Source organism: Sardina pilchardus, chromosome 13 (assembly GCF_963854185.1).
Source record: "Sardina pilchardus chromosome 13, fSarPil1.1, whole genome shotgun sequence".
NCBI lineage: Eukaryota > Metazoa > Chordata > Actinopteri > Clupeiformes > Clupeidae > Sardina > Sardina pilchardus.
In genome coordinates this window covers 15,740,139-15,752,370 of record NC_085006.1, presented here as the reverse complement: position 1 = coordinate 15,752,370, position 12,232 = coordinate 15,740,139, and the positions used below count along the sequence as shown (strand labels likewise).

General features: G+C 49.5%; 1 protein-coding gene across 1 annotated transcript in view; it reads right to left on the bottom strand.

Moving 5' to 3' along the window:
- dync2h1 (dynein cytoplasmic 2 heavy chain 1) overlaps nt 1–12,232 on the bottom strand; it is a 135,490-nt gene that overhangs the window by 56,881 nt on the left and 66,377 nt on the right. The window contains exons 63-64 of the mRNA XM_062551939.1: nt 3,557–3,655; nt 2,606–2,729 (exon numbers count right to left, since the gene is read on the bottom strand). Of these exons, the coding sequence (XP_062407923.1) occupies nt 2,606–2,729; nt 3,557–3,655 (223 nt within the window). The remainder of the gene's footprint in view (nt 1–2,605; nt 2,730–3,556; nt 3,656–12,232) is intronic.

Sequence of the window (12,232 nt, the reverse complement as noted above, 5' to 3'; positions counted from 1 at the left end):
GCCTCTCAGACACGCTCAGGTGACGTCGCACTCACATATCTCACCTCACGCAGACGGAGAGAGAGAGGGCCAAGGGAACGAGGGATGAGGGAGAGAGAGAGAGGGGGGAAAGAGAGAGACAGAAAGAGGGGAAAACACGATAGAAAATGGAAAGGTAAGCAGAAATGATGCATGAGGTGGGCAGGCTGCAAAGAGGAAAAACGGATAAAAAACGGGAAAAAAAGAGATAAATATGAATGAACGGAGTGGCGGCGATGAATATGGATTTAATGCGGCTTATTTAAGATGAGTCACGGGGCGTCGGCCGCTCAAAACCTCCCGGCGCCATGGAAACGAGGCGAGGGTGAACGACTGATGTCATTCAAAAGTGAAAAAGGTAAAAAAAAAGTCAGGTCGGGGGGAGCGGTCAGAAGGTCATTATGCGGAGAATAAAAAGAGAGAGAACGGACGGACAGCCCAACGAGCTGACGCCCAAAAAAGAAAATGAAGGAAGGACATTTTGGATGTAACGGTGGCCATGTATTTGGGGAGCGGGAGGTGATGAACTCCAGACAGCAGTATTGTAATGAGAGGTCAGACGGACGGACATTAAAACTCACCGAACTCATCAAGTCCTTTTAAAGAAACAAGACGGATGGACTGCCTGGGCAGATGGGCCATAATGGCAGGAGAAAAGTAGAGTACGAATGAGTAAAGTGATGACTAGAACCCTGAGTGCTCCTGGAGCGATTAAAGGGATAGTTCGGATTTTAAGACACAAAGTTATATGGGTTCCCTGTCAGCAACGTTGTGCATCAGCACTGACTTACCCCCCGACAGCGTCCTGTGAGCCGAGATCCAGCCGGTTTTTGATCGTGTTTGATGCCGGACTATTTTCTTCAGCAAGTTTCTGGGGTCACGAAAGTAAAGTGTTTTTCTTCTCAAAACCATATGCGTTCAACAGAGTGATATATTTGCACCACAAAAACGTTGTCCAGCTGTCAGTAGCGCGCAGTGATAGGAATCGCGAAAAATAAGTAAGTGATAACGAGGTTTGAATTTTTCCTGGACAACGTTTTTGTGGTGCAAATATATCACTCTTTTGAACGCATATGGTTTTGAGAAGAAAAACACTTTACTTTCGTGACCCCAGAAACTTGCCGGACTACTTTCTTCAGCATCAAAAACCGGCTGGATCTCGGCTCACAGGACGCTGTTGCGGGGTAAGTCAGTGCTGATGCACAACGTTGCTGACGGGGAACCCATATAACTTCGTGTCTTAAAACCCGAACTATCCCTTTAAAGACGGAGAGACAGCTATAGATGTGATAGACATGATAGCCACGATGTGCTACCTATCTTTTAAACTGATGGAAATGGAGAAGGAAGGACTGTAGGGCTGTGCTCAAAATATCGATACCACAAGATATCGTTGACGTACTCCAGTATCGGTACAGATATTGATACCTGTATCAATATGGAATCAGAACGCGGCAAGCATGAAGCATTTTAAGTTTAAAGTGAATCATTTTCAGAATTTCACTTTTAAGATCTCTGTTGGCCTTACACATTTTTAAGCTATTCTTAAGGCTTTTTGTCTTTGCTGTTACATAGAACTTAAAGAACTGCTGTTTAGAGTGAATTCTGTTTTGGACCTGCTCATTATTCAGAATCAAATCAAATTGCTCCTATTGTGGCTTCTGTATCATGACACAAACATCATATAGTGAGGCTACAGCCATTAAAGGGACACTTCACCGATTAGTACCGATGGGAGAAATACGGATTTCAATGTTGGACTTCCTGCTTTCAATGATGTAAAAATCATCATTTTACGTCATTGAAAGCAGGAAGTCCTATTCATGGGTTTCATTGATATCCGTATTTCTCCCATCTCAAGGCAAACTGAGGGAATGATGCACGACCATTCAAAAACATGACTGGTTTTCTAAAGATACAAAGCTTAATGCTAATCGGTGAAGTGTCCCTTTAACCAGAGACACTTACTGTATATATGAGGAGACACTGCACTGGAAAAATCGCCCATTGAAAAGCATGGGGTAACTTCGTAACGCGAAAGATGGCGGTTGTTTACACCAGTTGGCTATGGTTTGCACGTCCCGCCTCTTCCAGTGCCGTTGCTCCAATCATTTGGCCGATCCTTGGCGGTCATGCTTTTTGAAAGCTGCGTCGGGAAGAATAGAGCATGCGCAGTCCAAAATTACCAGTAAGAAAAAGGCTTTTTAAGCGTTAATTTGATACAAAACCACCAAACCTTTTCAGCGATTTTAGTCAGATTTTCATCGCGATTTCAAACATGTGATTTGTATGTCTCTTACACCTCGGAACATGGACATCCAGCTCTCTCCCCATTAATTTAGATAGAGCCTGGTCTTGTTCCGGTCAAAGTCGCTGCCCGACCCCATGGCCAATATGGCTGCCGAGTGACGTGACTTGCTTTAAAAAGACTTTGCTTTAACCCAGTTCTAATGGACACAAGGGCAGCAAAGGTCAGTCGAGAGGGTGGGTGGTTGACCAAGCAGATGGGTGGAGGTGTGTGTGTGTGAGATATGGGCAATAGTTGGGTGGAGAGGCCATGGGTGGAAGGGTGGAGAGGGGGACTCACCCTGAGCGATGAGGTCACGCCGGAGGAGAGGGTAGAGCACGGGCTCCACCCCGTCCACCTCCTGGATGATCAGGGTCTTCCCGAAGCGCACGGCCAGCTCCAGAGACGTCATGAAGTTAGAGTCCTGAGAGAGAGGGATAGAGAGAGAGGGATAGAGAGAAAGAAAGACAGAGAGAGAGAGAGGGGGATAGAGAGAGAGGGGGATAGAGAGACAAAAAGAGAGTTGGGTGAGGGGGAAGACAAAGAGGGAAATAAAAGAGAGAAAGAGCAAGGGAGAGATGAGAGATGGACATGGATAAACAACACAATCGAGAAGCATTAGTGCTCATGTAACTGCTGCAGAGTGACGTCTCCTATGCGGTGAGCTGTGTATCTGGTGGGTGTGTGTGTACAGTATGTGTGTGCGTGTTAAGTGCGTAATGACAGTGTGCTCTGTGATTGTCGGCTGTCTGTACGCAGCTGTGCGTCACGCTGTGTGCTCTGGTGTCGTGGGTCCCTTTGTTATGGCACTGGCACGGCAGCATGTATTCATGTCTCTGCTAATGGTTGTTGTGAGTCATGTCAATGGGGGGTATAATGTCTGTGTGTGTGTATTGGTGTAGTGTGGGTGGGTGAATATTACAGATTTGTAATCACAGGCTAATTATGTGTATGTGTGTTCCTGTGCATGTATATGTTTGTATTTATGTGTATGTAATGGTGAGTGTGTGTGTGCGTGTGTGCATTAATTTGCAACATGTTACGGTAGCCAACTGGTCCGTAGCTGTGCAGTATGCACATTGGTAAACCTCCACCCGATGTTTATGATGAGTGACCTGTATAGAAGGTCACTGTAACAGTGTATGTGTAGGTGCATGTGTGTACAGTAGGTGTACAGTATGTGTGTGTGTGTGTGTGTGTGTGTGTGTGTGTGTGTGTGGGAGCAGGTGTGATCAGTCCCCGGTCACTCACCTGCTGGTTGATGACCTCCAGGCGCTGCTGCTTCAGGTGAGTGCGGAGCCACTCGGTGGCGCGTGACGAGGGGTCGATGAGGAAGGGGCACGCACAGCTCTGGGGCACAGAGACCACGGGAACAGCATGAGGCATGACACACACAGGACAGGACAGGACAGGACAGGACAGGACAGGACAGGACAGGACAGGACAGGGCAGGACAGGAGGGGATCAACGCTACTCCAGCCTGCTGCTCACACAGCTAATCAGCTCAAGCTACAGTAAAAACAAGCTACAAGTGTAAGCATCAATCGTGAATGTAACAAATAACAATTCGACTCATTTCAAGGACATTCCTGAGCTTGAAGTTAAACACACAAGAAGTAAATCCAACTCAAGGACACTTCCCTGAGATGTATACCTTACTTATCTTTTTAAAAGTCAATCGATATGTCATAAAACACGCTCACAGAGATTTATACGTCTCGAAACTCCTCAAAGAGTTTCGATCAATCTTCCCTGCATAATAAAATGGCTGATGCTCATACCACTTTCACACCAAGGCTTTTATCAGGTTAATTCACCGGGTGGATTCTCTGCCTGACAGGGTTAACTGCGTCAACAGGCCCTGGTTCGCAACCGACCTCTCAAGCCGGTTGATGAAGAGAAGAGAGGAGAGGAGGGTTGTAGCTTGATGTGAGTTACTAATGACCATGTCATTGCACTGCTAATAGTTCCCTCCTCTCCCGCATTGTGTCTCAGGTCCTATCTGAATCTGAACATTAACATCCTGGGAATAATTCATACTGACCGGCTCGGTTTGAAATGATCCAAGACGGGAAAAGGATATGGATCAAATAACTCTGGTCAGTGGTTTAATAATGGCATTTTAAGGATGTGTTCAATCACTCACTATGTAAACTGAATCCACATCAGATGCGGCTGAAAGCTGATTCCAAACGCTCTATCTAAGAATTAAGGCTGTTAATGTGAGCCTAGCAAGAGAACCTGTCCAGTTGAATGAAGAGGCACATCATCCACAGCCACTCCTCCCACTGCAGGCATGCAGCCTGGTCAAGGGGTGAAACCGGTGAGAAAGGGGCGTGAAGAGGGAAGACACAAGACAACACCACGAGACACAAATCTGTCTCGGCCCTCGGTCGAGCAGTTTATCACTCCACCCCAGGCCTGCACAGGCCAATACATGAATCTCCACTCCAGGTGCAAAAACAGCACAACTCAAAGCAGCTTTGTCTTTCTGTTATGCCCTAAACACGGATGGGTTGCCTTTGAGAAATGACCAATATGATACAACCGTCATTTGGCCATTTTACAAAGATATATTCAGAGAGGGTTAAAGCGGAGCTTTGATATATTTCAACGTAAAAAGAAGAAACCCTAGTCAAATCAGATGCGATCATTAATATCTAATCAGTTCAGCAACCTGCAAAATCTTTGGTGAAATCAACATATCCCTTCAGCATGCCTGCTGCAATACTTTAGTTTTTCAGTAGCGGTGAGCGAGCGTTTCCGAGACCGTCCGTCCGAGTTAGTGTGGATTTCGCCAGCATCTCTCTCCCCAGCTGTGGCGCGAGCGCTTTACTGGCGCTCCATAAAAGTGTCTAACAGCGCTATAACTTTCATTATCACAAGGGCGGCGGCAGCGGCGGGGGCTGGAGGAGACGCAATATGAGCCGCGGTCGAGGCGAAGACGAGATGAGACACACGGTGCCATATTGCACAGATTTCTACTATCAGCTCCCGATGATTTGTTGCTGTCTGTTAAAAACGTCTGTGGACACATTTCGGCCTCCTCCCAGACAAAACAGAGATGCCAGCGCCCAGTCTCTCCCGGCACGAAAGCTAATAAAGAATGCATCAGCGCTGCCTGCTATCCTGAGGTCAATCACACACACATTTGAAACACACACCAAGCGGTGTTCTCAGCACAATGACAAAGTGCTTTATCACTCCCCGGTGCTGTAGGACAAACATTCGCCCGGCTGAGAGGCAGCTATTCTTGAGTGAATTCCGCCCCACAATTGCTCGCATTTCTCTGAATGGTCTTTTCTCTCCGCGTACTGTAGCATGTGGAGATGGGGGCCGAGTAGCACTTTCACTTACAATATGTAGTCTGTCTGCCTACGGACACTTTACAAGTACTTTGAAATTCCAGTTCAAGTCTTTAAAATTGTTGTTGGAACAATAACTGAATATTACCTTAACCAAACCCAGCTTGTGACTCTAACCTTGACTATAAATTGTTGTAAACAACAACTAACAAGATAGTTTGAGGATCTATAGACTGTCCAAAGGACATCATCCTATAGACAACCTACAGATAGTATAACATCTGACCATGGGCTGCAAATCATCAGTCATCAGCCTTGTGGTCACATAAGAGAGAGGCTCCAGGGTAAACACATGTGGCTTCATGATGGACACTTCAGCGGTCATTACCATAAAGACAAAGCAGGGCATTTACCAGCCCACGGGCAGTGGGCAGTGGGCAGCAGCATGGGCATCACGGGGGCCGCTGCCATGCCACCGCTGGCACCTTGTGCAGGGGGGTAGAGAGGACACTTAGTCATTAACCCAGGCCTGCTGAACAATACCCGCGTCACAGGCACCGCTGAGGCCACTTTTCCCGCTGACATTTCAATAATGACTATTATTAGAATCTGATTTCTTTCACGCTAAGTGTGAGGTTTCCTTCTTCTCTGAGGCATAAGAAGCTCGGAGATTGCTGGTTTGACATGTTACAGTGCATGTTGGCAACAGGAGGGCATCATTCAGGGTGGCACTCGAAAGGCTCTAAAAACCACACAAATACACTCAGTCGTCATGGGAACTGTGGAAAAGTAGCCCCTCCTTTTCCCCTGCTCGCCTGTCTTTCCCCGCGACATTTAAACTGACTACCTTCTCCTACACGATCAAACACGCTTACACGCACGCATACACTTAGCTTCTAATGTTTGCAATTACCCGCGGTGCCGGCAACCGCGACGCAATTCATTCATACGCAATCGGTATTTACACATCATTCAGTTACTCACCAAACATCTGCAAACATCATAGCGAACGACGAGGTACCCGTCGATTCTGCTCCATAACCCATTCCGTTCCGCTAGTTCATACATTGTGCACGCAAACACCAACAATACACTGACCGTTCTTACTTTCACTTCCTGGTCCCGCATCACATTGTTTCCCCAAGAAACACGAGCACAATGGCTCTGGCTATTTTATTCTCTGTTTGGGACAGAGGAAAGTGTTCATTTGGCCAGGGGGTGCTATTGTTGCAATATAAATAGATATTTTGTATTTGACATGTAATTATTATTTAATTATTACTATATTAGAATGTTATTATTATATATATGCAAATATGGTGAATTATGCTCCATGTATGTTTGTAATTTCTATGTAATGTCTGTTAAAGTATTATATAGTATAAATTACCCTGTTATATTGGTATTGACCAATTAGAGGTGATAGATGGCTTTATTTAAAGCGAGGGATTTCTTCCCTCTGGGTGGGAGACTGTTGTATCAGCTTGCTGAGAGGTTGGAACAGCGTGTAACTGAGTGTCAGAATTGTGCTACAAATATTGAGAAACCGGTTGGTTGATTTTTGTTTATTTTTTCGGAAAAGTATTTTTGTTGGCATTGCCTGGAACACGTTTTTTATAGCACTGTAAATAAATTCGCACTCTTCACTACAATCCACGTTTGCTGTTGGCTGTCTTCACCTCATCACCCTCAAACCTCAGTGTGTCTTGTCGCCACTATCCTGTGTGGACTTGGGCAGCAAGGCCCATTTTTCACAGTTGGTGTCAGAAGTGGGATCGTGGCGCCCTCTGGGGCACTGAGAAAGAGGCCAGGAAGACGGGCTCAGATTCGGCAGGAGATGTCGTTCCGACGGCTGGCCCGGGAGGGCCTGCAGGAGCAGGCGGAGGAAGGTGCCACAGGAGGAGAGCCGGTGACTGACCCTGGTGAGACCCCAGATATCGCCGCTCTGTATAGCCTCCTACAGAAGTCCCTGCAGACCCAGGAGCGTGAGTCGCTCAAGCAGGAGCAGAGGTGGCGGAATGTGCAGGTGCAGCTCAACACTTTCCGGGATGAGTTGGAGCAGATAGGTGACGGAGGCAGAGCACCAGCAGCACCAGCAGCTCCAGCGGCCCCAGCAGCACCAGCAGCTCCAGCGGCCCCAGCAGGACCAGCAGCACCAGTGGCTCCAGCGGCCCCCGCAGCACCAGCAGCACCAGCAGCACCAGCAGCACCAGCAGACCCGCTGATGCCAGCAGCACCACCAATGGCACCGATTCCAGCAACATGGACCAGAGCAGCCGTGCCAAAGCTGGAGGAAGGTGACGACGTAGAGCAGTACCTGACCACCTTCGAGAGACTGGCTACAGCCTACAGGTGGCCCAATGCTAACTGGGCTATATTCCTGGTGCCTTATCTGACCGGTAGGGCACGGGCTGCGTATGTAGCCATGGATCCATATGACGCATTGGATTACCTCAAGGTGAAGGAGGCCATTTTGGCCAAGTATGAGATCAATGCAGAAGGGTACCGGCTGAGGTTCAGAGACCCGACCCTAGAGCCGGGGGAGACCCCGAAAGAGTTTTACAGCCGGCTAAAGGACTTGTACGGCAAGTGGATTAAGCCGGTTGAAAAGACTGTGGAGGAGATTGGGGAGACCCTCATTTTGGAGCAGTTCCTGCGCTCCCTGTCTCCAGATGTGCGAGTGTGGGTCAAGGAGCACGACCCACAATCAGGACACAAAGCAGCAGAGCTTGTGGACGCTTTCCTTGCGGCGCGCCGTGGTCCAAAGGACTTCCGCCAGCAAAGCTCCAGCAGAACAGTGACTAAAAGTAAGTCTGGGGGGTATGGGAGTGGTTTTGGTCCTAGAATTAGTGAGCAGAGTAGGTGTCCAAGCACCAAATACTACCCACCACAGCACAACACTCATGCTAAACCTTCTAGCCCACCTTCAACTACACCTCACATGAGTAGAGACAGCTTTGTGTGTCACTTTTGTGGTAAGCCAGGTCACATCAGCAGAGAATGTCCAGTCAGAAAAGCAAAGAGCTCCATGTGTTTAGTCCCTAAAGACCCTGTGTATGTTGGCAAGGTGCAGACCATAGAGGTAACCGTGAATGGCAGGCCAGCAAGGGCTCTTCTTGACACAGGCAGCACCCAGACTCTCGTGCAACCTCACCTGGTGGATCAGCCTGAAATGCTAACAGGAGGATGCCTCAGAGTGTGCTGTGTCAATGGTGATGAACATGAGTACCCTATAGCAGATATCTGTCTCGAGGTGCAAGAGCAGACATATAAGCTTAAAGCGGGCATGGTCAGAGGGTTGAGCCATCCAGTTGTCTTGGGCCAGGATGTGCCCATACTGCCAGAACTGGTGCAGTCTACTCTGCCAGTGAGTATGGTTGCTACTAGGTCTCAGACAAAGACTGACACGCAGAGACTGTTAGAGCTGATGCCATACAGCCAAGTGGAGATCCGTTCTCCAGAGAACGCTAAAGTAGCAAAGACCCGTCAGCAGCGCAGAAGAGAAAAGCTGTTGGGTACTGTGAGGGTTATGGCTGACTCAGAGCCAGAACCACTTCCGGTTGAGAGGGAAGATGTATGGGAAGTTCCCCAGAATTTAAAAGAGCTGCAGAGGCAAGATGAGTCCCTAAATGAGCTCTTCAGTAAGGCTACAGAGGTTGAAGGAGTGAGCACAGGCCAGGCAAAAGGTCTCTCAGGAGAATTTTACTTTGTGCAACAGGGCCTGTTATATCACCAGCCTGAAGGGGGCAGCACTGAGCAGCTAGTAGTTCCCCGTAGCTTAAGGCCAAAGATACTGACCTTAGGGCATGACATTCCCTGGGCAGGTCATTTGGGTAGTGTAAAAACACTTCAAAGAATAGCTGGCAAATTCTTTTGGCCAGGCATATATACTGATGTACACCGACACTGCAAAACATGCCCCACATGTCAACTGACAAACAAACACAAAGTCAAGCCTTTCCCACTACAACCTCTCCCCGTGATTGATGTGCCGTTCTCCAGGATAGGGATGGACATTGTTGGCCCCTTAGAACGCACACAGGCAGGCCACCAATATATCCTGGTAATCTGTGATTACGCCACTCGCTACCCCGAAGCTTTTCCCCTACGAAAGGTCACGACTAAAGCCATTGCCACTGTATTGTTACAGTTATTTTCCAGGGTAGGGATCCCTAGCGAGATACTGACTGATCAGGGAACAGCCTTCCTCTCAAACACCATGAAGCAGGTCTATGGGTTATTGGGAATTAAGGGTATTAGGACCACTCCTTACCACCCCCAGACCGATGGTCTGGTAGAAAGGTACAACCAGACCTTGAAGGGCATGCTAAGGAGGTTTGTGGCTTCCAACGGCAAGGACTGGGACCGTTGGCTCCCCTACCTCATGTTTGCCTACCGGGAGGTTCCCCAAGCCTCGACGGGGTTCTCCCCATTTGAACTTCTGTTTGGCAGACAGGTGAGGGGCCCTCTGGATCTCCTCAGAGATGCCTGGGAGTCACCAAAGGAGAGTACCACCAACATCCTCACCTATGTCATCACCATGAGGGAGAAGATGGAGGAGATGACCAACCTGGTGAAGGACAACCTGCAGCAGGCGCAACAGACACAGACCAGCTGGTATGACCAAAAAGCGAGGCAGCGAACCTTCCAGCCTGGCCAGAAAGTTCTCCTACTCCTGCCTACGGAGGAGAACAAGCTGCTGGCCAAGTGGCAGGGGCCCTATCGCATCAGCAGGAAGCAGGGGCCCACCACCTACGAGCTGGAGATGCCAGAGAGGAGAAAGCAGCGGCAGGTGTTCCACATCAACCTGCTGAAAGAGTGGCACGAGAGAGAGGTGCCGCTGAGCCAGCAACTGCTGGTACAGGCAGTGAAGGAGGAGGAAGACACCCCGGAGCAGTTCTTCCCTACAGACCATCCAGCGGGGGAGATCGACATCAGCCATCTTACCCCACAACAACAGCAGGAGTTGCGGGCTGTCATTCCTGACCGCCTGTTCAGCGACCAGCCTGGAGTCACATCCCTGGCTGAACACAACGTCCAGCTGAAGGACTCTACTCCAGTTCGGCAGCGGATGTACCGAATTCCAGAGCGAATGTTGCCTCCCCTCCAGGAGGAGCTGCAGGTGATGCAAAGATTGGGAGTGATCGAGCGGTCAGAGAGTGCCTGGAGCAGCCCTATCGTCCTGGTTCCAAAGAAGGACGGCAGCATCCGTTTCTGCATCGACTTCCGCCAGGTAAACGCTCAATCACATTTTGACGCCTATCCTATGCCCAGGCTGGAAGACCTCATCGAGCGCCTGGGTAAGGCGCACTACATTTCCACCCTGGACCTGTGTAAAGGCTACTGGCAGGTGCCCATGGCTACGGAGGCCCGGCCCTGCACAGCCTTCAGGACACCCCAGGGTCTGTTCCAGTTCAAAGTTATGCCGTTTGGCCTGCAGGGGGCGCCCGCGACGTTCCAGCGGTTGATGGACCGTGTGCTGGACGGGACTGGTGCCTTTGCGGGCGCATACTTAGACGATGTGGTCGTCTTCAGTGCTACCTGGGACGAGCACATGCAGCATCTTGCTGAGGTGCTACGTCGCATCCATCAGGCAGGGCTGACTGCCCAGCCCAAGAAATGTGCTCTGGCACAGCAGGAAGTGCGGTACCTGGGTCATATCCTAGGTCATGGGGTAATACGACCCCAGAAGGACAAAATTGAGGCTATCCGCGACTGCCCGCGGCCCCAGACCAAGAAGGATATCCGGTCCTTTTTGGGGCTTGCGGGGTGGTACCGGCGGTTTGTGCCTAACTTTGCGAGCCGAGCTGTGGCTCTCACTGACCTGACCAGAAAGTCTGGTCCGGTGAAGGTCAAGTGGGAGGAGCAGCATGAAAAGGCTTTCCAGGATTTAAAAGACGCTATGTGCAGCGCTCCAGCGTTGCAGAGCCCAGACTTTTCTCAGCCATGGACTGTACAGACTGATGCCTCTGGAGTAGGTCTGGGGGCTGTACTACTCCAGGGTGAGGGAGAGCAGCAACGACCGGTGGCTTTCATAAGCCGCAAGCTGTTTCCCCGGGAGACACGGTACTCCGCTGTTGAGCTGGAGTGCTTGGCCATAAAGTGGGCCTTGGACACTTTTCGCTACTACCTTCTAGGTAGAGACTTTGTCCTTGAGACGGATCACAGAGCCTTAAAATGGCTGGGCAAGATGAAGGACACTAATGCACGTATAACACGTTGGTTTTTGGCTTTGCAGCCCTTTAGATTTGATGTCCAGTTTAGGGCTGGCAAACAGAACGTGGTGGCAGATTTTCTGTCTCGCCACCCCAGTGGCGAGCCTCCAGAGGAGGAGGGAAATGTGGAAAAGTAGCCCCTCCTTTTCCCCTGCTCGCCTGTCTTTCCCCGCGACATTTAAACTGACTACCTTCTCCTACACGATCAAACACGCTTACACGCACGCATACACTTAGCTTCTAATGTTTGCAATTACCCGCGGTGCCGGCAACCGCGACGCAATTCATTCATACGCAATCGGTATTTACACATCATTCAGTTACTCACCAAACATCTGCAAACATCATAGCGAACGACGAGGTACCCGTCGATTCTGCTCCATAACCCATTCCGTTCCGCTAGTTCA